General features: G+C 47.3%; 1 protein-coding gene across 1 annotated transcript in view; it reads left to right on the forward strand.

Moving 5' to 3' along the window:
• DIAPH1 (diaphanous related formin 1) overlaps window positions 1–22350 on the forward strand; it is a 77766-nt gene extending 55416 nt beyond the window's left edge. The window contains exons 19-29 of the mRNA XM_054568281.1: window positions 5671–5769; window positions 10217–10311; window positions 10639–10740; window positions 10968–11207; window positions 11339–11468; window positions 12427–12550; window positions 13174–13339; window positions 13472–13607; window positions 15524–15610; window positions 20077–20144; window positions 22179–22350. Coding sequence (XP_054424256.1) covers window positions 5671–5769; window positions 10217–10311; window positions 10639–10740; window positions 10968–11207; window positions 11339–11468; window positions 12427–12550; window positions 13174–13339; window positions 13472–13607; window positions 15524–15610; window positions 20077–20144; window positions 22179–22217 — 1286 coding nt within the window. The 3' untranslated portion in view covers window positions 22218–22350. The remainder of the gene's footprint in view (window positions 1–5670; window positions 5770–10216; window positions 10312–10638; window positions 10741–10967; window positions 11208–11338; window positions 11469–12426; window positions 12551–13173; window positions 13340–13471; window positions 13608–15523; window positions 15611–20076; window positions 20145–22178) is intronic.
• Window positions 22351–25128: the final 2778 nt, after the last annotated feature.

Below are 25128 nucleotides of genomic sequence, written 5' to 3' on the forward strand. Positions count from 1 at the left end.
CTGATGACTTACGCCTGCCACTGCCGACCCAGAGCAACCACAGTCCTGACTTCCAGCACCATAGTTTCCTTTCACCTGACTCCTGTTATCCACCATGCATTGGCTTGTTTGCTTTCTCATACAGTACATTAGTACCTTCCAAGTTGCTAAGTCATCCTACTGTGAAATAGATCTACTAAATTAGAGTTCAATATTTGTTTACACCAGCTTGTTTGATTCTTTTTATTAGATAATTCTCAAATCCATCTATTTCTATCTTCAACTCTGCATAACTTTAGGCCATGCTTTCATCTCTTACCTAAAATACTAAACCCTTCTCTTTTTTTTTTTTAAGTTTTTATCAGTCTGAATGACAGTCATTCTCTGTTGTGTAGTAATACTTTAAAAAATAATCAGCTCTTGCTTGTTTTTCTTGATTTATAAATTGAAGATTTTATTTGTTGCTTCCCTGCTAGGAAAGTGAAGATGTTGATACTTATATTACTACCCTTCCCCTTTCCACTCCTCCAAATTATCATTATCTAATTTTTTAAGTCTTCTTTTAATGTTTAAACTTTTTATTGTTAAATATAACAAAAATTCAGAAAGCTATATAAAACAGATATACAACATACTGAATAATCATAAGGTGAACATCTCTGTAAACGCCACATCTCAGGAGACAGAAACTCTCCAGAAGGCCCCTAGGAACCCCCTTTCCCCCCTTCCCCGTAAGAGAAATCACTGTCCCAACTGCTATGGCAATCACTTTTATTTTTTTGTTTTACCACCCAAGTTTATATCCCTGAACACTATAGTTTTGCCAGTGTTTGAAACTATGTTGTCTCTCTTAATCTATAGGTTCTTCCTTTTTCTCTCTTCCTTGAAATTCATTTGTTGTAAAAACTATCATTTGTCCCGTGGAGTTTCCCATAACATGGATTTTGTAATTGTATTCCTTACAATTTTAAAATCCTTAAAAAAACGGCATAGTTTCTGTCTTCTGTATTTACTGTAAATTGATAATTGGATCTAGAGGTTCAATCAGAATCAGGCCCCATTTGTCTTTTTGCCAAGACTTCATCATAATAAAGTATTAGGTTCCTCTACAGAAGTACATAATGTCTGGGTCCCTTCTGTGATATTAGCAGCTATTGATTTTCAGCGCATAGATCTATTAGATCATTAGGGTTGCAAAGTGGTGATGTTCCAAACAAAAGGAATTCTTTATACATTCTAGATAGCAGTTGTCACTTAAGTGTATCACAAACATTTTCTCTGATTCTGTGCCTTTTCACTTTTTTTAAAAAGTGTCTTGATGAACAGAAGTTGTTTATTAAAAAGTGCTTAGATTTAGCAGTCTTGTTCTTTACGGTTAATATGTATTGTGTCTTATTTAAGAAATCTTTTAGTCACCAAGATAATTAATTCTGTAGTTTTTGCCTTTCAAAGTTAGGTTTTTGATTGACCTGTAATTGATTTATTTGTATATGGATACAATTTCTTTTCTTTTTTTTTATATGGACACTTAGTTCCAGTTCCATTTATTGGGAAGTGTGTTCTTTTAGTCTTTTGACACTGTTATATCAAGACCTCTATGTATAGGACGGTTTTCTGGATTTTACTCTCTTCTTTTGGTAATCTTGTCTATTCTGATGCAAGTACCACACGATCTTGATTATCATGATTTTATAATATATATTATCTCCTATTTTTTGCTGCTTTCTCATGTATCCTAGCTCTTCTTGATCCTTTGTATTTTCGTATAAAGTTTAGTATCAGCTTGTCAACTTAAAAAAGAAACCTGTTGGGATTTTTATTCTACTGACTATATAAATCAATCTGGAAAGAACTGACATCTTAACATTGTTAAGCCTTTTAACCTATTAATCTATAAATCTGTATTCACTTACATTTTTAATGTTTTTTGATAAAGCTGTATTCCTCCATAGGGAGGGGTCTTGCACAACTTTTATTAAATTTATTTCTAGATACTTCATATGTATATGATATTTTGTATTTCTCTTTTTTTCTAAGTAGTATTTATTCAAATGTTTACTTTGGTGCTTTATTTTTTTGTATTTCATTTTTTGTGTTTGCTTGTAATTTATCCATAGATTCTTTTCGATTTTTTATATTGATTATCATCATCTTAAATGAGAGTGTTCTTTCTTTCTATGTCTTAGAATTTTCATTTCTTTTTCTTGCCTTATTGCAGTGGTTCAGACCTCCAGCCAATGTTGTTCAATGAAGTGGTGATAATGAATATTCTTTTCTTGCTCCTCATCTCAAAGGGAGTTTTAGACATTTTCCCTTTAAGCATGCTTTTTGCCTTCAGCTTTTGTCAGTTACACTCCTTGCAGAGATATTCTCATATGGCTTTCTAAAAAGTTGATGATACCAAGTTACATTATAGGACAGAATGCTTTACAATTTAATGTCGTCTGAACAGCTCCTATTTCCCTTTCTATCTTCTGCTCAGCCTTCCTCATTAGCCAGTATAAATCATTTTTTAGTGGATGTTACTGTCATATTAGCTGCTGAGGGAATGATAATGAAAATATTATTTTGGTCATGCTCTTGAAGGTCAAAGCCTAGGTAGAATGGGAAAGTATCCATAATATTAAAGTAACACAGGTTTTAAAAGATCAAGATGATACATACAAACTGTCACAAAACATTGAATAATTAACATTAAATAATCGTCAAATGAGGTATAGATAGCAAATACCATAAAAATTAGTTTAACAAAGGAGAAAGTACATTTATCAGAGAAGTCTTCACAGAAAAGAAAGAATATATTGGTTTTGGGATAGTCTGAAAAGAGTGTAGAAAGTATGTATTGTACCTTCTGTGTGTGTATGCACCATGATAGTTAAACAGTAAGATCAATGAGAAATATATTTTTATGCCACGAGCTATGCAAAGAGAAATAACAAAGTCCTTATCCAGTTGAAGAGAGACTGTATATATTTATAACAAAGTCAGTGAGAGGACTTGCTATAAAGAAGTAGCAAAATCAATAGGAAATCAGAGATTTCCTTGGCAATCAGAGAGAGAAAGATCATAGGCACTTGGGAAAATCCAGAAAAATATTTTAGGGAACTCATGTTCAAGATGGAGCTTGAAAGATAAATAGGATTTTTAGTAGGCACAAAAGGGTAACACAGTGGAAGACCCTAGTACAGGAGGTGGCAAACTATAGCCCCGCAGGCTGACCACCTGTTTTAACAAAGTTTTATTTGAACACAGCCATGTTGTGAATATATGGTCCGTGAGTGCTCCCATGCTATAGTGGCAGAGCTGAGACAGACCGTATGGTCTACAAAGCCTAAAATATTTACCAGCTGATCCTTTATAGAAAGTTTGCTGCCCTCTGCAAGTGGATAAGATGTAGGTGGGAGAGCATTGTAAACTATTAAAGAAGCGAAAATGAGATTTTTTTCCAACCTAGTTTAACTTTATTTTTTAATATAGTTTATTGATTATGCTATTACAGTTGTCCCAGTTTTTCCCCCTTTGTCCCCTTCTGCTCTGCACCCCCTGTTCCCTGCAGCAGTCCCCTCACCCCTTAGTTCATGTCCATGAGTCATGCATATAAGTTCTTTGGCTTCTCCATTTCATATACCATTCTTAACATCTATTTATTTTGTACATATCAATTATGCTCCTTAATCCCTGTACCTTTTCCCCCATTCTCCCCCTTGCCCCTCCCAGCCAATAACCTTCCATGTGGTCTCCATATTTATGATTCTGTTCCTGTTCTGGTTTTTGCTTTGGTTTTTTAGATTCAGTTTTTGATAGTTATGAATTTGTTGCCATTTTAATGTTCATATTTTCAATCTTCTTTTTCTTAAATAAGCCCCTTTAACATTCCATGTAATAGTGGCTTGATGGTGAATGAACTCTCTTAGCTTTACCTTGTCTAGGAAGCACTTTATCCTCCCTTCCATTCTAAATGATGCCTTTGCTGGATAGAGTAATCTAGGTTGTAGGTCCTTGCTTTTCATCATTTTGAATACTTCTTGCCAGTCCCTTCTTGCCTGCAAAGTTTCTTCTGAGAAATGAGCTGATAGTCTTATATGGGAACTCCTTTGCAGGTAACTCTGCTTTTCTCTTGCTGCTTTTAAGATTCTCTCTTTATCTTTAACCTTTGACATTTTAATTATGATGTGTCTTGGTGTGGTCCTCTTTGGGTCCAGCTTATTTGGGACACTCTGTGCTTCTTGGACTTGTATGTCTATTTCCTGCACCAAATTAGGGAAGTTTTCTTTCATTATTTTTTCAAATAAGTTTTCAATTTCTTGCTCTTTTTCTTCTCCCTCTGGCACCCCTATGATTCCGATGTTGGTACATTTGGAAATGTCCCAGAGTCTTCTTATGCTATCCTCATTCTTTTGAATTCTTTTTTTCCTCTTGCTGTTCTGGTTGAATGCTTATTTCGTATATTGATTTGAATCTTGGCTTCCTCCCTTTCACTGTTGGTTCCCTGTAGATTTTTGTTTATTTCACTTAGTGTAACATTCATTTCTTCCTTTATGTTGTTGCCGTCTTCAATGAGTTCTTTGAGCATCCTGATCACCACCAGTGTTTTGAACTCTGTATCTGATATGATGAGTGTCTCTGTTTACTTATATTTCTGGGGTTTTGGTCTGTTCTTTCATCTGAGCCATATTTCTTTGTCTCCTCAATTTGGCAGCCTCCCTGTGTTTGTTTCTGTGTATTAGGTAGAGCTGTATTGACTCCCTATCTTAGTAGCGTGACCTATTGTAGAAAAAGCACCTGTAAATTGTGTGTGGTGGAGCCTTAGGGAATTGCCAGGGCAGGGCAGGGCATTTCACTGCTTTGTGGCTCTGTGGTGGGGGGAGGGCTTGGAGCAGGGACTGCGATGCTGTCTGGCTTCAGGAGGTTTGCCCGGCACCCGCCCCATTTCTAGTCACTTCACCCACTCCCCGTATGTGACTGGCACCCTTCCAGCTGTTGCCCTGGTGCCAAATCCCAGTGTGAGTGGGTTTGCATATGTTCTAAGACCATGTGGGCCCTTTAAGTGGCGTCTCCTGAAAATCTGGCAGTTTCTTTTGCCACCCCAACCCCCACTGGTTTTTACAACCAGAAGTTATGGGGATTTATCTTCCTGGTGCAGCTGGAACCCTGAGCTGTATGGTCTGGCCTGGGGCTGGGATCTCTTGCTCCAAAGGTTTGTGTCCCTATATTTATCCACCACACATGAATGTGGGACCAACGGGTTCTGCTCCACTACCTCTCTCTGCCACACTGAGTCTCCTTGCCTTTCCTCCTGTCTCCGGGTCTCCACCCCTCCTACCTGTCTGGATAATGTGGCTTCTTTAAATCTTTGGTTGTCAGAGTTCCATACAGTTCAATTTTCTGACAGTTCAGGGTGTCACCTGTTTTGAGGTTTAGTTGTACTTCTCTTGCACAAGGAGGTGAAGCGTGTCTGCCTACGACTCCATTTTGACTGGAAGTTGAAAATGAGATTTTTTTTATAGTTGGGGGGAAGTCAGTAATAGAAAGGTGGGTAGTTAAAGAGAAGGTTTGCCTTGAGGGAATATAATAGGGAGACCATTAATAATAGAGCGGAGGCGAGGGGCCTTTCCAGGATGGGACAGTAGTTCAAATAGGCATAGGTGTGGCTTGTTCTTAATCATACTTTTCTTATCTTTTCCTTTCTAGCCAAGAAGGATCAGGAAGGTGGAGAAGAAAAGAAATCTGTACAAAAGAAAAAAGTAAAAGAGTTAAAGGTGTTGGATTCAAAGACAGCCCAGAATCTCTGTAAGTAACTCTGTGATCTGAACTACTTGAAATGTGAAGGATTTCTTCTAAGAGCTTAATTTTGGTGAATCCAGGGTCCCTTGATATGTGAAACTTCCATTGGCTGAGTTCCTGCTGTATGCCAGACATTGCATAGTGAATTTTTGGTCTCATGTAATCCCTTTATTAGCACTGCAAGATTATTAATATGTAGTTTTATGGCAAGGAAATAGGGGCTAAGACTTTTAGGAATTTGCCTAGTCACATAGCTAGTAAAAGATAGGTCTGAGCTTTGAACCATGGATTTTCGTATTTCAGAGCCCTTAACTGTTTCTACTGGATCCAAAGACAATCTATCACAAATGTTCTAGGGACTGTACATTTCCTTCTTTCTTACTTTCTTTTAAATATTTCCTTTTAAATGCGGGTGCTGGCTTGGCTTCAGTTAAATCTAAAATAACTTCGTGGTTTAGGATAAATAATGTAAACTCTGGAATTCTCAGAGTAGGATCAAAAACTCCATTAAGGTCTGTTCTGAACTTGTTGCTTACAATTTTGACTGGTGGCAGAATTTCAGACCAGAAACTCCTACAAAGTTGATATAGGTGGTACTTAGTTGATAATCAGAATATATGTTCATTTTTTGTTCCTTTCAACTGTTTACCTCTCTAAGAATATAGATTTAAATATTTTCTCCACAAATATTTGAGGATCTGCCATGTTGCAGGCTCTGTTTGGCACATACTTTCCAGAAGTGAAATGGTATATAGTCCGTAACACCCACTGACAATCTTGTGATGTAGCAATTGACCCCATTTTTCCAGGTGAGAAAACTGAAGTTCAGCTCTTGTGTCTTGGCCAAGGTCACACAAGCAATGAGCACATATTATACCTATTAAGTAAAGTCAGTGATACACTAAGAACAGTAAGCCTTTACACTATTCTTGGCTATATAATCTTACATCATTCTGAGCAAATTACTAAATAGGATTTGTGGGTAAGTCCTTTTATGGAGACTGAAGTAACGTGGAATAATTCCTCTTCTCAGGGTTTATCTCTGGGAACATAAAACATGAATAATGGTTATTTCAGAAAATGATGCCAGGCGGGGTAGTGCAGTGCTGTTTCCAACTGAGTGATGGCGATATGGAAAACAGAATTCAGGGAGAGAATTGAGATCAGTTTAGGAGGGGAGGGTCTAGGAGATGTAATTTTGTGACTCAAAAATTATTAAGTGCCTCTTATGTGCTGGGGGTACAGAACCGAGTTGTGTATCTCATGAACCATACTTTGGGTGGAGGCATAGAATAAAGAGCAGTAATAGCACCGTGTGGTAAGTGCTGTGACAGAGTGTTAAGCACTCGGGTGCTTGTGAGAGCGCTGGGAAAGCAGGGCGTCGAAATCGGGGGGGGGCCATGTTGGAGGAAGCTCATCCTAGAGCTCACTCTAAAGGATATACTCTTAAACTGAGCTGAAAGAACTATGAACGGTGAGCCCTGGCCGGGTAACTCAGTTGGTTAGAGCATCGCCCCAATATGTCAAGGTTGCAGGTTTGATCCCCAGGCAGAGCACATGGAAGAATCAACCAATGGATGCATAAATAAGTGGAACAACAAATCGATATTTCTCTTTCTCTCAAGTCAGTACGTTTTTTAAAACTTTTTAAAAACTATTAACAGTGAATTAAGTGAAGGTGAGGGCTGGCTTGTTCGGGCAGAAGGATCAGAATGTGTGAAGGCACAGAGGAATGAGATAATTTGTGCAGTTCAGAAACTACAGGTTCTTAAGTGCAGCTGGAGGCGTGAAGGGTGAAGACGCTCTCAAGGAACAGAGGTTAGGTCATAAAAGTTCTAGGAGGCTTGGGCTAAGAAGTATATATTTTATTCTGAAAGCTATGGGAGTTTCTGAAGGGATTTTAGTCAGGAAAGCGAATGGTACAGCCCTGTGTGACCCTTGGGAGGGCCACCTCAGCAGTGACTTTGACGCTGCAGTGCCAGGGTAGGGGAGACCATAAGCAGCGAGAGGAGTTGTGTCATTGCTTTAAACTCCCCCAGAGGTGAGCAGGGCCTGGGCCTAAAGCAGTGAAAATGAAGAGGAAGGTGGGAGTTAAGAAGACAAAATTAACAGAATTTAGTGATTGACTGAGGGGGTAAAGGAGATGTTTTCCAGTCGGGGCTGTCCAATCCTTTGGCGACTCTGGGCCACGCTGGAAGAAGAAGAGTTGTCTTGGGCCACACATTAAGTACACAGAACACTAATGAAAACTGATGAGCAAGAGGAAGATTTTAAGTAAATTTACGATTTTGTGTTGGGTGGCATTCATAACCCTCCTGGGCCGCCTGCGCCCCGCGGGCTGCAAGTTGGACGTGCCTGGGAGGATGGAACCACTTACAGAAATGGGGAGCTCCAGCGGGAGCAGTTCTGTCATTCGTAGGAGAAGCGGTAGGTGGCGGACGTGATAGGAGGGGGCAGGCGGTCAGCAGAAATGGTACCTTGATTTTAGGGTAGACTTCACGGTGCCTGTGGGATGCCTCCAAAGGGACGGGTGCATTAGACACTTGAGTGTAGAAAGCAGAAGGAAGGTCTGGCTGGAGAAAGGAATTTAGGAGACATCGTATGAGTCATAATTGACGCCATGAGTTTGTTCTGAAGGCCATTAATATTTAAAGGCCAAATAACAAAAGGGGAGGCCTCAAAAAAGGGCTGGAAAGGAGCAGCAAGAAAAACGATATGAAATGGTCCTAAGAAGGGAGAGTAGCCCACCGAGTCCGAGGAAGACAGGAGTCAAGTAAAGTCAGGGCAGAATTAGTATCTTTTGGGTCTGGCATTAGGAAAGTCAGTAGCCAAAGCAAGAATAATTTCAGTACAGCACAGGAGTTAGGAACATAGGCTCTGAAATTGATTTGTGTTTAAATCTCAGCTCCACCCCTTACTAGCCCTGGAACCTTGGATGGGTAGCTTAACTCTTTGAAGTATTAGTTTCCTTTTCTGTCAAGTGAGACCAAGAATACAGACTTAGAGGGCTGTTATGAATGGGGTTAAATGAGATGATGTAGGTAGATTGTGTTTCTCACTTGGAGTGGACATTCAATAAATGATTGTCATCTTTTCGTTGACTTTGTGGGGACAGAAGAATAAATAAGAGCTTTGGAAGCGAGGGGCGATTGAATTATATTTTTAAATTATAAAGTGAAGGAAAAAAGGAAGTTGGTCATTAGAGAGGAATATTAAGTCAGGGTGGGTTTCTTTAAGGGAGAAAAGACTTGGTTATGTATATGTGCTAGAGGAAAAGGTCCTGAGGGCCACCTACTCTGTTGAAACATGAGGAGAGGATGAGTACATGGGTGTTGTTGCTAATAAGCTTACGGGTTTTCTTCTAGATGCTTCCAAAAGAGTCCTCATCCAAACCTTTTCTTGTCCAGTTCCATCTGAGGGCCCCTAGTACTCAGTTTGTAAGTGGCATAAGAGAAAGCTGAGCAAGTGATTTCACCAGTGGCTTCTAGGTTTTGGTTTTGTTTTGTTTTGTTTTTCCAGTTAAGAGAAGCAAGATGTTAGAACAAATGTGAAAGTGATGGGACAGTTGGGAGAATGGGGACATTTTGGTGGAGCTGCAGAGACAGCCAGGAGAGCGTGGATGGGGCACTAGAAGGATTACCAGGCAGCGCCGAGGCCCCAGCTGCCATCGGTGCCATCTCACATCCACAGATTCCGATCTGCAGTGCCTCCTAGCATGTGCATCGGCCCAGATGTAAGCGCAGAGAAGTCAGATGGCTGGGTTAACCAGGGACTGGGGGGAGAAGAGAACAGAAATAGGGGTCATAGAAATGGTGATAATAGTAGAGGGTGAAGTGATAGACTGTAGAGTCTTGGTTAAATAGAGAAGGCAGAGTAGAACTGATACGTCCAGAGAAAGTGGAATAATTAGCCCTTTTCAGAGAGAAAGAGAGAGTACTCTTATTTAGAGATTAGTGATGAGAGAGCTGGAAGGATAGAGAGCTAGAAGGATAGGAAGCGTTTCTTAGGAAATGGGATATGGCAGTTAAGTATCAGAGCATTTCTAGGCAGTGGTTGTTTTGAGGATGGAGTCCTCAAACTAAACTAAAACAGAGTGGGGCAAACATCTTTGATAGAGATAGAGAATAGAGATAGAAGTAGAGAAGATCAAAGCCTTCCTGGGAACAAAGGCAAAGAAGGAGTCACAGTGTTCGTAGAATGCGGTGCTTGAAACAACATTACTGGTATGTGACATCATGTAGGGATTAACGAGAGAGAAAGCCTGGAGGTGGGAAGCTTAAACACAGGACTCGGGAACTTAGATTTTAACTAAGGAAGCAGCGTGGATAGAGCTGGTGGGTGTTTCTGAGAGTGACTTTAAAAGAGTACTGTCAGGAAGATTGTCCAGCAGAGGTTTGTAAGATGCACTGGACAGAGGAAGAGACTGAGAACATGTCTTTACATTTTCCGGCAGCAATCTTTCTGGGTTCCTTCCGCATGCCCTATCAAGAGATTAAGAATGTCATCCTGGAGGTGAATGAGGCTGTCCTGACCGAGTCCATGATCCAGGTAAGGAGCAGGGTGGCTATGCCAGAGCTGGCCCTGTGCATCGCAGTGCACTAGCCTCGCCATCTCTCTGCTTGGAGGGCGAGGGTCCTCGTGTGGCATTTTTGACTTTAAGGATGCTACTAGCTCTGGGCAAGCATCCATCTCTAGTGCTCAGGTTGTTTCTGGTATATTTTTCCAGAGTCCTGCCATCTCACTAGCTGCTCATCCGCCCCACCCCCCCATCCATGTTTCCTTCTCAGGGGTCCTTGGGCACAGGGATGAGGGCCTGACAAGGAGGCTCAAGCTGTCCTCTCATTCCCCTCAAACTGAGTCCCTTCTCTCTTTCAGAACCTCATTAAGCAGATGCCAGAGCCAGAGCAGCTAAAAATGCTCTCCGAACTGAAGGACGAATATGATGACCTGGCAGAGTCGGAGCAGTTCGGCGTGGTGGTGAGTGAGGCCTGCGGCAATAGGCTCTTCTGCGACCCCCTCGCTGCCTCCTCCCGGGGGCCAGCTGGGGCACTTGCTCCTTGCCTCTTGTCTGTTTTGAACTTGCCTTTCTGTCTCTCTCCTCCCTGCTCTGGAACTCAAATCCTCGCAGAGGTGACTCAAGCCTGGAGCTTTTCTTCCTTTTCTGTCTTCACTGGCTGTAATGAAGCTGCTTGTCTTCCCCTTAGATGGGCACCGTGCCCCGCCTGCGGCCTCGCCTCAATGCCATCCTCTTCAAGCTGCAGTTCAGTGAGCAAGTGGAGAACATCAAGCCGGAGATTGTTGCTGTGACTGCCGCATGTGAGGAGCTGCGAAAGAGCGAGAGCTTCTCTAACCTTCTGGAGATTACCTTGCTTGTCGGCAACTATATGAATGCTGGTTCCAGGAACGCAGGGGCTTTTGGCTTCAACATCAGCTTCCTCTGTAAGGTGAGCCCGAGGGTTAGAGCAGAACCACAGAAGGGAGGTCACTGGCCTCTATGAGCACAAAATGGCAAACGACTGCTGACCTGAGGTGATCTCGCGCATTTCAGGGCTAACAATTCTCCTCTTCCCCCAAGCTTCGGGACACCAAGTCCGCAGATCAGAAGATGACGTTGTTGCACTTCTTGGCTGAGTTATGTGAGACCGACTACCCTGACGTCCTCAAGTTTCCAGATGAGCTTGCGCACGTGGAGAAAGCCAGCCGAGGTGGGTAGGCTGGGGTGAAGCTAGAAGGCGCTCCCAAGCCCCACTCATCTCTGAGCGACAGTCTAGATTTTAGATCGTCTTCAGTTCAGACTCCTTTAAGTGGGAACGAGAGAGGGTATAAGAGAGAGGATAGGCATGTCCAAGCCACCAGGGAGGAGTATCAGGCAGAAAGGGGTCTCCATGTATAGAAGTGGAAAGTACTCCTTCCCATCCTAGGAAAAGACCAAACACTACTGCAAGAAAGGCAGGTGTTTTTATTTTTATTTATTTTAAAAGATTTTTTTTTTAAATTTTTAGGCAGAAGGGAAGGGAGGGAGAAAGAGAGGGAGAGAAACATCAATGTGTGGTTGCCTCTCACACACTCCCTCCTGGGGATCTGGCCTGTAACCCAGGCATGTGCCCTAACTGAGAATTGAACCTGCAACCCTTTGATTTGCAGGCCGGCACGCAAGCCACTGAGCCACGCCAGCCAGGGCGAATGGCAGGTGTTTTTAGTCTAGAGCAGTGGTTATTCTTATTCAGAAAAGAGACTGGATTAACAAAAACCAGGCCTCATCATCCTGAAATTAAGCAAACAAAAGGCAGCATTCAGTAGAAATGGGAACACATTTCTTTCTTGCCTCTATATTTTTTTGACTCCTGCCTCCAAACCCTGTTCTTGAAAATAAATGAAACCAAGATCCCAGGGGATTTCATAGATTTTTGTTGAATTAAATGAAGCCTCTCCTCTCGTCTCGGTGCTGCGCAGCTTGTAGAGGGGGGTAGAGGCACAGTCACCAAGTAATTTATAGTTTCACTGGACGGATGTGGGAAAGAACTAGAGAGTATGTAAGAGAACTGAAATGATTAAGTGCCAGCTGAACGGCTGGGCTGGAGCTCTGCTCTGAAGGGCAGAAGTTAAGGGTCTGAAGACAGGATTTAGCTAAGTTCTTCTTGTCTGTTTTTGTGTTTCCTTTAGTTTCTGCTGAAAACTTACAAAAGAATCTAGATCAGATGAAGAAACAGGTCTCTGACGTGGAACGTGATGTTCAGAATTTCCCAGCTGCCACAGATGAGAAAGACAAGTTTGTTGAAAAAATGACCATATCCTTTCTTGAAAGGAGGGAGTCCCTCCCAGGAAGGGATGGATTGTTGGGGGGAGGGTTGGAGAGGGTGGCCAACAGGATAGATCTGGTGATACATACTTTTCCCCCCTTAAAATATTTTTTTCAATAAATACAGTTTCTGAAGGCATTTTCATTGTTACAGCAGGGAAAGCAAACCGTGCAGATAAACTAGTCCCCCTTGGCCCCTTACCCTCTGCCCATCTGCACTGCATGTGCGCACGTGGGTGTTCCCTCCCCACTTCCCTTCCCAAGGGTGACCACTGTCACTGGTCTTATTTCCGGTTTGCCCCTCATGAATTTATTTTATACAAATATTGCATTGTCTGCATGGTATTGCTCTTTGCCCATACTCTGCCTTAGCTGTTTCTACAGCGGTGTTGCAGGATAGCCTCTTTTTTAGCTGCCATCTCCTAGGTGTGCCATAGTGGATGGTTCGCCATGCCCCTGTGTTGGATATAGAGATCGCTTTTGGCTTTTGCTTCGAGATAAACAGCGCTGTGTCGAACATCCTCGTACATGGCAGTGCACATCTCCGAGTCTTCCCCTGGGCGGGGAAGTGGGTCTGCTTCTTGGCACTGGTCCTTGACTCGGTGGCCGCACAGCTTCGTGAAGGACGCACAGGAGCAGTACAGCAAGCTGCGGATGATGCACGCCAACATGGAGAGCCTCTACAAGGAGCTGGGCGAGTACTTCCTCTTTGACCCCAAGAAGGTGTCTGTGGAAGAATTCTTCATGGACCTTAACAACTTTAAGAACATGTTTGTGGTGAGTGAGGAATACCTGCTGCCTGCCTCTCCTGAGAACAGTTTTCACTTTCCACTGGCTTTACGTTGGTTGGCGGTGGGTGTGCATCTGTGTGAGCGCATACCCGCCCATGTGTTCATTTTTTCTCCCCAGCAAGCAGTCAAGGAGAACCAGAAGCGGCGGGAGACAGAGGAAAAGATGCGGCGAGCAAAACTAGCCAAGGAGAAGGCAGAGAAGGAGCGGCTGGAGAAGCAGCAGAAGAGAGAGCAGCTCATAGACATGAATGCAGGTAAGAAGCAGAGAAGCCTGGAGGGGTTGAGACAGGAACATTGGGAAGGTTTCTCTGTCTAGAATCTGGAGGGCCGAGAGAACAGCTCCTGTCTGAGCCCAGCTCCTGGCAAGTGATTGTTGGCAGGCTTCTTCCTCCAAGATCCTGCTGCTAGCCTTTCACCCACCTCAGCTGGATGCGCAGGCCAGTGCTCCGCTCAGACCCTCTGCTCTCCTCTGCCAGTGCCTGCGTTCTGTCCCCTCTCCCCAAGGACTTCAGTATTGCTGTGACACGAAGTCACGAAGTCTTTCCTGCTGCCTGTCCAGAGTGCCTCTGGCCTTTTTTCATACCCTCTACTAAATCTTTTGTTTTCCCCCCACAATGTTTTCCTGGCACTGCTTCTGTCTTTTAATGGTGGCCTGCCCTCCCTTCCTGCATATTTCTCTTAAGTACTGTGTCCCTAGTACCTCAGCACAGTCACACACACCTTTCAGATTGTAAATGAATTGAACTTCTGGAAAGGGGGCAGGGGAGCTGACCACCCTCTTCTTTCTCCAGCAGAATCTCTACTTTACTACCAGAAGCATGTCTTTGTTGAAACATATGGCCTCAATTACTGGCTCTCTGTTTCCTGTCTCTGCTTCTTTCCTGCCGCCGATTCCCTGCCCCCTTTGGCTGCTCCAGCGGAAATACAGCACGCGTTGTGCACGGCTGAGCTGATGCCACCCTTCTTGAACCTGAGAGGCTACGAGCCATCTAAGCGAAGGGGTTTCAGGGCTGCTGGGCTTGGCAAGAATGATAGTGCTTTGCTGAGCACGAGAGGCAGGGGCCACTCTTAACACCTCTTGCTCCAGGGACTTGACTTTGGCATCTCCTGTTGTAATATTAGGAACCGAAGCAGCAGGAATAGCCTACATTTCATCTTTTCTTTATACTTTTCTGGGAAGCAATTCCCTGCTCTCATCCCAGTTGTATATAAGCCACAGACTAGTTTAGTGATGCTATTTAAGCCCGCAGCAAATATCCTTTGCCTTCCCCTATTCTCCTCAGGCTCCTAGGGTTTGACCCCCGGTACTAAGACACAGTGGGTAAAGAGGGGGTCCAGCTGATGTGTGGGATGAGGGCTGTACCCAATCATCAGGTGACATAGTCCCCCTTGTCCTGGCCCTGAGGTGCCCAGGGCAAGCAAATGAGGTTGGAATGTAGGTCAGCTGCATTGGTGATGTTCAGCCAGCAGGTGGCGCTCGGAGCAGTGAGCCCGGCCTCTGAGCAGGCAGCTTCCAAGCTCCTTGGGATTTCAGTTTCAGATTTCACCACCCTGAGCTGTTGCCATGGAAACAGAGCCTGGCTGGTAGAAGGATTCTAGGTTAACTCTTTGTATGCCAGTCAGGATGCTCCTTTTAACATTCCTAGCTGACTTTGAGAAGATGCAGCCACGAGGGGCAGTACTTCAGTGAAATGTATGTGGTCAGTTCTCTCACCTTTTTCTCAGCCCTGCTCTGAAACTGGAACCGGGTGCTGCTTGTAAGGTTCATGTAAATTGGAGTGAAACACTTGAGGATGAAGAGAGATGTAGCTGCTCACTAATTTCATAATCCCAGGCTCTGTCCTTACCCTGGTCTTGGAATTGGGCAGTTCTGCAATTCTCTGTGTTTGTCCCGATTGGGGTAGGAAGGCGAGGGTAGTGCAGGAAAACATCACAACGCTTGCCGTGGCTAGCAGGCAGCGAAGCCTTTTGTTGGAGCCATTTGCAAACAGACACAAGTAAACGCGGGCTGAGGCTTGAGGTTGCGCCCCCCTCCGCCCCCTGTCTGCTTTGAGTCCCCACCATCATGGACAAGGGGAGGCCAGGCAGACACCGTGCGTGTTGTGTGGGGCTCAGCACATGCAAGCCACTCGGGCTGAAGGGCTTACATCTCCATCTTTGTTCACGACAGAAGGTGATGAAACAGGTGTGATGGACAGTCTTCTAGAAGCCCTACAGTCAGGCGCAGCATTCCGACGGAAGAGAGGACCCCGTCAGGGTAAGTAAGCAAATGGAGCCTCCCTCTGGGAAAGGGGCTGGGCCCCTCTCCCCTGGACCTGCTTGCCTTGGGCCGAGGAGCAGGTAACGATTCCCTGAGAAGGTGGAAACCTCCCGACAGTAGGCCTTGCGTGTGGAGCGGTTCACGTAGTTCCCTTCTGCTCATGGTAGAAAGTGCTGAGCTGGAGACCTAGGGCTCTAGGGCCTGACAGCCAATCAGTTACAGCTGATTACTGTGTTTTCAGCATCCTTGAAGCGGGGGCCTGGAGCATGCGAACCGTGGTTTAGGACACAGATTTGGGTGGGCATTTGAATACATAAACAAAATTGACCAAAGTACAAAGAAAAAATAAGTCAGGAGCCCTTACTCTCAACTTCACAAGCAGAAGAGAGAGAAAATAATAAAAAGTATAAAACCCTACAGAGAGAAGGCTGGGCATCGGTCCCCCCATAGAGAGGAGCAGCTCGCTGACAGGATCGCGCTGTGTCTGAGCACCCCCGTCCTCGGGGGCAGTGAGCCCCAGGCACGTGCCATCCCCACTGCTGCCCTGCAGTCCCCACTCCCAGCCTTCAGAAGACTTCAGTGGATTATGCTGAGCCAGAGCCTCTTAAGAAGAATTATGGGGGTAGGAGGGCAAATGATCCAGATGTTAGTATGAGGAAGAGGAGCAGTGAGTTGCCTTTGAAGGAAGCGTGCAGTGGCCTGCAGACTAGTCCAGAAGAAGGTTTGCCCAAGGCTACCCCTCATGGGCGTACCCCTGCACCGGGGTCAGTGAAGCCCCTTTGGGACTGGGAGCGATGGCTTCTTTCCTAGGTTGAAGGGTGGGATTGCAGGAAAGGCATCACTGAGGGTTTCTCCTTGTGAAGGAGTTAGCGCTGTGTTCCCTATGCCCTGGCTGGTATATTTGTAGGCCTGATGGATACACGCTGTACTTTACGGTTATTGTAAAGAAGAGGAGTTGCGCGGTTTGCTTTGGCCAGTGCCTAGCTGTTAACACAGTGCTAGCCGTAGGGTTTACGGTACCTGTCATAGCCTGGAAAGGGGATCTGAGGACCAGGGTACAGAGCGCGCTAGCTCACATAAACTCAGGAGTCCTGGCCCAATGTTGTAGGTCACTGTGAGTTTCATCTGTTATGACCAGTTGCCTGTTTCTGCCCACACTGGGAATATCCAGGCGGAAATTCCCTTCTGAGGGCTCTTCTGTGGGACCTCAGGGTCTCCTTTGCATCCTGACTCTTACCCACATTTTTACATCCTCTGAGCACAGGCCCTCTGGAGGGGAAGAGAGGGGCATAGGAGGGGACAGAGCATTTAGTCTGTAGATCAGTGTTTGGGTAGAAAGTGCAGCTGGTAGTATTACTTCTGTGTTTAGTCTTTAGAGGTTCTGCGACACGGTTTCCCGCCTGCCATATAAGGTGATGTGGCCGTACAGTCAGCACTTCTAACCAAACGAAGACACGTTGCATCTCACTCTTTTCCTCTGTCCTCTCAACCTGCATCAGACTTTTAGTGGGGAATTCCCTTCTAAGCCTCTTCCTGTGGAACTGTGCTAGGATCCCAGATGCTTCCTGTACACAGGCAGCCAGCGTCAGTGGCTTCCCTCGCTGGGGGCGCATTTGCTGCTCTTCCCAGGTGGGGAAGCCGGGACGCCCAGGCAGAAGAGGCAGGGATTTTGTTGGAACCTAACTTTTCAGTGGAGGACCCAAATTAGACTGCTTTTGCCCAGTGCAAGAAGGGATAGGAGGAGACTTATAAATAGGAGATATTGACGCAAAAGAAAAAAAAGGCGAAAAAGGCAAAAATGAGAACTACATACTTTTTAAATTGACTGCACTCTGTAACCTTACCTCCCTGGGCTCTGGGTTTACTGAACGTACCTGAGTACGCCAGGGAGCATCTCTCAAGGGAGACGTTTCTAGTCACTCTGGTAAGCTCTTTAGGCCTCGGTGCATTCCCCTCCTGTGAGGTGGTGAGGCCTTATGTTAAGTGTAAATAGAAGGCTAGGCACTGAAGTAGGTGCAAAGAGCACAGGACTAGGATCAAAAGTCCCCAAGTCAGGTCCAACTGGTGCTGTCTAGGTTGCCCCCGACAAGCTTCTGAGACTCAGCCTTTTTCACAAAATGAGGACTGGACTAAAATGGCCGCTGGGGTCCTTCCTAGCTTTACTGTCTATCACTACAGTGACAGTAGGGCCAAGGGGATAAGAAAGGCTGGACCTAGAAGGCCCCCATCTCACACTTGAAAGGCCCTGGTGGCTCTGGGCTCGACTGGTGGCTGCCGGACTCAGGGGCTGCTGGCTGTCTCCGACTGTTGCTCCAGGTCAATTGCTTTGAGCCAAAAAACAAGCGCTACCACGCGGATCCACCTCACAGCCCTCCGCAGGCCCGGGGAGGCAGCTGTCCTATTCAGAGAAAGACACTAACCTTCTCCCTAGGATTTAAAGGAATGTTTTTAAAAAAAAAACTTCTGTCTCTGGAGACCTGAGGGAGTGACCAGTATACAAAGGCCCATTGAGCAGTCGGAAGAGGAGGGTTACTGTCAGGGCTGGCTCATTAAAAGCGACACACAAACCGCAGTGAATCTGCAGCGTGTGGGAGGACAATGGTTTGAGTGTCAAGGGGAAGAATCCATGTGATTATATTAGTGCTGCTATTTCAGACCCATGATTGAGTCTGCTTGTGGTTTTAATGACTCAACTTTATCTCCGTGTCTGAATTATAGCCTCTTATACACAGGCCATCTGCTCACTGGGATAAAGTCAAGGGGAGAAAGAAATTCATCCTTCCCTTTCCTTCCCTCTGTTACTTCCCTGCTTCCCTGAAGACTCTGTCTACTCGAACAGAACCTTAGAGCTGGGGGAAGACTAACCCCTCTCGTGATTAGCACCTCGCCTCCTCATGCACAAAAGGGATTTAGACTCAGATGAGGTCTTGTCCAGGCCCGCGCAGCTAGCTGATAATGGTGGAGCCAGAACTGTAGCCCACTTCGGTGAAGCCACGTCCAGGGCTACCTCCACCAAGCCTGCACGGTTGGACAGCAGGTGACAGTGACCTGTGTGGGCCAGAAATACCCTTCCCAACCTTCCCGCAAGGAGAGCCGTGGACAGGCAAAATGGCTTCAGGCAGTTTTCCGATGACCACCTGTCTGGAGAAGGTGACGGGCATTTCCTCTACCACTTCTTATTCTTCCTCCACTTTTGTAAAAATAGGACAGGAATTATAATTACGAGACTTCAGACAGTAATGAGTTCTTTAGGGTAGCAATGATTGCCCCACCTGTCCTAGTTTCCTCTTCCCTAAGGAAGCTTATTAACAAGAGCACTTCCTCTTTAGTGGTAGTTTCTAGCCCGTGTTTTATAAATGTTGTTTTCCAAACCACTAACCTTTTTCTGATTCATCTATACTAGTGTTACATGGTTGATTTTGCGGGCGTTTCTGCCCTAGCCCACCCCGAACTTCTGGGAATCTGGCCTCAGCTTTGACCGAGGTCTCAGGATCGTTCCCTTGTCGCCCCAGCCCACGGAACTGCTCTCTTATGAATTAACAGTTCTCCCTGATCCCACGTAGTCAAAATGAGTGTCTGCTTCTGAGGCTGCTTTTCAGGAGTCTCAGCAGGACCCAAGTCAGGGATGGGAGCAGGAGGGGAGTTTTTCTCAACTGTTCCAAGTTTTTCAGCTTTACTGTGGCCCTGAAGACACAGTGGAAGCCAGGTTTCCTCGATTCTGTTCCCAGTTCTGACAAGAGCATGCATGTCCGATGCAGACCTTTGGCCACATTGTACCCTGCCCTGCTGTACCTTCTCTCTAGGCCTAAAAAGGAAGTTTTTGTTTTCTCCCCACCAACCATCCACTTCTGATTTTTGTGAAATTGTAATGTATCAGAAACTTTTTGAATCTATTAAAATCTGGAAACATTCCTTGAGTAGGTACAACGGGTGTCGTCTTAGCTTGGAGGGAAAAACCACAGAGAGAAGAGGTATCAGACTTGTCCCCACTTGAACTCTGATGTCTCCCTCGTTGCCAGGGACAGGTGTCCCGAAGTCCAGGTCTCGGGTCCGAAGTTACTGCGCACATACTTGCTCCTCAGGTCACACTCACCTCACACACACTTGCACAGATAGTTGAAGATTTTCTTAACCGCTGGAGATGAAATTCAAAGGAGCAGTAAGTGATATTACTGCTTTTCCAGACACGAGAAGTAGGGACTAGAGAAGGCAGCCTTTCAGAAGAGAGTGGAAACTAAGGGAGTCTGAGGAAGAGTTTGCCGGAAAGGCTAAGAAGAAAGACGGGAGACCACCCTGGTGGCACCGTGATGCGCTTCTTGCCTCCCTGTTGGAGGCGGCCCTTTATGTTTGGAGTCCAGGAGTGGTTCGCGTGAAAGCCCCCGACTCACGCCCTCCACCCGCAACTGGGTGACCAACTGGGTGTCTGTCAGTCAGGGCCTTCACTACCTGTCTCCTCTTGTTAGACAATCCCTTGTGCCCCTGGGAGGAGGAGGAGGAGGAGGAGGCAGAGGAGGAAGAGACCTGTAAACTGGTAACCTGTGGGCATGCTGTGTGCTCGCTGCTGACCTGTCGGTAGCCTTCGGTAGCCTTAGCCGTGTGAACACAGTGCCGCTGGGTCGCGTTTCTGCAGAGAAGCCGACAGCTGTGGTGATGACTCGGGCCTCTAACCAGTTTGGCTTCTGCCCTCCCTAAAGCTTTTAGCTGGACTAAAGAAGGCACAGGTGTTCTGGGTGCTTTGTGCACTGGCTCCTCCCTCTGCGCCCCTTCCTCCCGGCGGGGCGCAGCTGCCTGCGTTCAGGAGTGAAGTCTGCGTTTAGGAGGGGGAGCCAGGCTTCCTCCTTCCCCCCTCCTTCAAGACTTAGACGCTACTTTCGCCATCAGCTTTCCCCTGACCTGGCAAAGCTTTGTTTTCTACTGAGATATAAACCACGTGCCTAAATCGACCCTTTTACAGTACACAATTCAGTGTTTTTCAGTACATTCATAAGGTTGTGCACTCATCACCACTATCTAATTCCAGAACATTCCCATCACCCCAGGAGGAGACTCCATACCCGTTACTGGTCACTCCTCGCTTTGCCCATTTCAGGCATTTTATAGAAAAGGAATCATAGCATCTGTGGCCTTTCAAATCTACTGCCTTTGCCGCAGGCAGGCATCACCTGGATTCCCTGCGGTCTCTCCGTGCTGCACCCAGGCCATGGGCAGAGACAGACAGCAGGGGACGGGCATGGTCCCCGGGGACTGCCTTCATGCTGAGGGTCCTGGGGCTGTAAATCTGGATTCCGAGAATGGATGTGAGAGTCCTCGGAATGGCTTCCAGCAGTTAGAACAGCAGCTCATGGACTGATTGGTTCTTCGCAATCCCGTAGCCCACGGGGCCAAGATTTCTTTGTAGGGGCCTCTCTGGACCATCCTTGACCCCAGCTCTGCGTTTCCCGACTTACCTTCTTACCCTGTTACCCCTCCCCCAACACACAAACTCACCGGGCCGGGCCCTTGGCGGTTGTGTCACAGCTGCCGCCCTGAGGTGGCGGGAGAGCGCTGTGTGTGTGAGCATCTGGGGGGAGGGTGGGGCATGTGGCGGCGTGACATGCCTGTGATGTCAGCACGGGCTGCCACTTCTCTTTGCAGGAGTCCCCCTGGCAGCCCACTGAGGGCCACCCTCTGCCGGGGCCAGCCTTCTCCGGGCTGCCTGCACTCGGCGTTGGCCTCGGCCTCAGAGCATCCTGGGAACTGCCAACAAAACAAGAGCAACACTGTTTACTAAGCTTGAGGCTGTTTAATTCCACCAGCATTATGCTGAGGAAACCGATTTTGAGTGCTCGATCTCCCTTTAAGTTGCATAGCTAGCACTTGAACCTTGTTCTGTCTAGCTATATTCAAACCTTTGTACTGTTTTTAAAATTTTTTTTTTTTAGTTTATTTTAGAGAGAGGGTAAAGGATGGAGAAAGAGAGGGAGAGAAACACCAACGTGAACGAGAACCACTGATTGATTGCCTTCTGTGGGTGCCCCAGTTGGGGACCAAACCTACAGCCCAGACATGTGCCCCGACCGGCAAAGGAACTGGCGACCTCTCTGTTTGTAGGACAGTGCTCAGCCACCTGAGCCACACAGGCTGGGGCTGTACTATTTTTTAAATTTTTTTATTTATTGATTTGAGAGAAAGAGAAACATTGATTTGTCATTTCACTTATTTATTCATTCATTGGGTGAGTCTCACACGTACGCGGACCGGGGGTGAGCCCTGTCAGGGCGGCGCTCTAACCAGCGGAGCTGCCCCGCTGGGGCCAACCAGGCCTTCGCGCTATTTTTACACAGGAAGCCAGAGCACGGCTTGTTCTCCAGCCTGCACCATATACTCTCATATTTGCTGCGCCCCCACCGAAGGGTGTATGGCACGTTTTCCTAGATCTCTGCCCCTCCTTCAAAATAAGGGCCTCTGTGAACTGGACAGGGCAGCTACGTTTGCATGGCGTCAGGCTAAATGTCTGCCCGAGAGTTCAGAGGGGGCTAGGAGCCGGGCTTCCTGTGGACAAGATCTCTTTTGTCTTCTCTTGCAGCCAACAGGAAAGCTGGGTGTGCAGTCACATCTCTGCTAGCCTCAGAGCTGACCAAGGACGATGCCATGACCACTGTTGCTGCCAAGATGCCCAAGATCAGTGATGGAGTCCCCACAATCCTGGAGGAACCCATGGAGCTGGTTGGCCGTGCAAGCTAACCCGGGTCCTATGGCCACGGCAGCTCCTCGGTGGAGCCCCCGACTGTCCTGCCCTGCAGCCTGTGCCTAAAGGATCGTGGCGATGTCCCTGCAGGGTGGCCGCTCCTATCACCCTGCCCCTGTCTTTCTCTCTGGCCTGCTGCTCTCTGTATGTGACATTCGGCTTCAGCTGCCTAGAGGCCAGAAGGAAAGGGCAGTGCGGGGGAGGCCCGAGCCCAACCCGGCCAGCCCTGGCTGTTGCATTACCAAAGCAGGCTCTGTGTTTGCTGCCTTAACCCCAAGTGTCTCCTCTGTTACTTGGAGGCCTGTCTCAGACAAGGCCCGCCTGCTTTCCCAGCCCCTGGCTTTCCAGTGGGCTTCCCGTAGGTCAATCTTGCTGAGTTTGTGCTTTTCTTTTGTGGTTTCTCTGGCCCTGAGAACAGCATGGGGCTTGTGAACTTTTGGGCTTTATCCTGCCTTTCATTGCTGTCACCTCTCAGCCTGTTCTCCTGGCAGTCGTTATTTATTACCAGTGGTGTGGCATGGGGAGCCGCTTCTAAGGAAGTGGGGAGCAAACCCCACCCTTACTCCACCTTCCTGAGGAAGGCCTCCCAAAACAAAAAGGACCTGGACCACTCTTACCTGTTCCACTGTGGCCTAGGCCAGAGCGTGCGGGCAGGTGGGCACAGGGTGCTGTGGGCCCTGGCCCAGCCCGCTGCCTTGCTTTGCGCCCGTGCCTCTCTGGACCCTCTGCACCAGCCCCAGGCTACTGAGCCATGGTCCCTTCTCGTGCCCTCCCCAGAGCTCTGGTGCATTTTATCTGGAGTACGGGCTGTACCGTGACCATCCCAACACCTCACCCTCTGTCTCCAAGAAAATGGGAGGTGGAGCCTCCTGGCTGAGAAATTGTTTTGCAAATGGATCTATTTTTGTATGAGATTTTTTTTTTTTTAAGAAAAATAAATCTCCCTTCCCCCTTTCTCCTCCATAATGTAAGAGGCTTTGATGGCAGGTTCCAGAGTCTGTGGGGTCTCTTCCCCTCGGGCCTCAGTCCTGAACAGGCCCTGGGACCTCCACCTCTGCTCCCGGGCCTCTGGCCCTTGCAGCCAGTGCGGAGGCACTGCCAGCATCTGGCTCTGGCGCAGGAGGAAGCTCTTCTTTAGTTGAGTTGAACCAGGCCTAAGAGTAGTGGGAGCTCTGAGACCACAGAGTTTTTATAAATTTAATATATTTATCAAGCCAAACGTGCAGATGCTCACTGGACACTCTGGGGAAGTGGGCACAGGAGTGCCCCCACACGTCATACCCCCGCTCCCTTCTGAACAGTGGGCAGGCCACGCTGTTCGGTGGCCCCAGCCACAGGGAGCTCAGGCTCTGGCTCCAGGTGACCCCGTGCCCGCCCTGGGCCGCTTTCACCTTCCCACCACCAGGTGAGGGCAGAGGACAGCGCTGTTAGGACTCAGCCCAGAATTACGGTTGTTAGCACACGGGGGAACTTAGGGGAGACCAAGGGCACTCGCACGAAGGCCAAGGCCGGGGAAGGGCTCTGGTGGCCGGAGCCTGTGTCGGGGGCGGCAGCAGCTCTGCTGAGCTTCCCGGGAAGACTGGTGTGCGGGCCTGCTGCTTCCTGGGTCCCCTCTTCTCCCTGTGGACACCTGGGGCTTTGACCCTTTCTTTTGTAACCTACTTTTGCTAAGATGCATTTAATAAAAAAAAAATGAGTAAGGGACAAAATGCAAACCTGTTTCTCTCACCTCTTGGGCTTCTGGGATGTCATCACCTCCAGTTTGTTGGGTTTGTTTCCAACTGTTAATAAAGCATTGAAATAGCACTGCTGTACAGCCTCCGGTGTCACTGTCTGAGCTATTTCTTTTCCCTCTTACCCAGGCCCCTCCGTTTTGTCCTGCCTCAAATCCCTGGTTGACCTGACACATTGTAAAAGTTCAGGGTGCCCTTCATGTGCCAGACACTATGGTTGAGGCCTGGAGATGATTCATACGTGGCAGCGTCTGCCCTCCACGAAGAAGGAGGCCCCGCTGGGCCTCCTGCCCTGCCCCACTGCTGCCTCTTGGCCTGGGACCCTTAAGTCCAGCTCTGGCTCCCGTGCTGCACACGTCATGGTTTCCTGGCAGTACCTGTGCCCCTTGCTGAGGGGAACATCTGACTCCCATTCTCCCGCCGCCTCCCCCCACCGCCCACTTTGATGGACACACACCACATTCCAGACTAGAGGGGCTTGCACTTGGGTGGAAACCCGAGCCTGCCCCGCAGAGGTCAGAAGCTAGAGGTCACTGTCCAGATGACTCTGCTCCAGAGTCATACTTCTTTGAGCACGTTGTGACCTGCACAAAGAAACCTTACAATCTATGAGCGGGCCCAGAATAGGCAGGGCGGGGCCTGGAGAGGACCACAAACCCACTTGGGCAGGCCCTGGAACTGGAAATGAAAGCCTTTTAAATAGCCCTGGAGCCCGGGCAGCTGCCTCCCCTGTAGGGCTGGGGATGTGGGGGTGGGCCGCCTGCTTCCTCTCTCCCTCCACCCCTGAGGCCACGCGTTTCTGGCTCAGAGCTTCATAGGCACACATACCAATTAGGGGACCGACCACAGCTGCTCACGCTCTGCCAGGCTACGGCCGTGCCTAGAATAGAACCCAGGCGCCCGGCTCCCCGCCCTCCGCAGCCTGGCTCTCAGAAGCAAAGCCCTGCTTCAATCTCAGCAGCTGCGCACACTACCCTCTCTCCCACGCAGGAAAGTCGCCCCCAGATGCTTAGTTGGAAGGCTTGGTTTCCATGACAACAGACTTAAAGACCCGG

This window comes from Pteronotus mesoamericanus, unplaced genomic scaffold (assembly GCF_021234165.1).
Source record: "Pteronotus mesoamericanus isolate MK-2021 breed Mesoamerican mustached bat unplaced genomic scaffold, CSHL_Meso_final contig_2, whole genome shotgun sequence".
NCBI classification, from domain to species: Eukaryota; Metazoa; Chordata; class Mammalia; order Chiroptera; family Mormoopidae; genus Pteronotus; species Pteronotus mesoamericanus.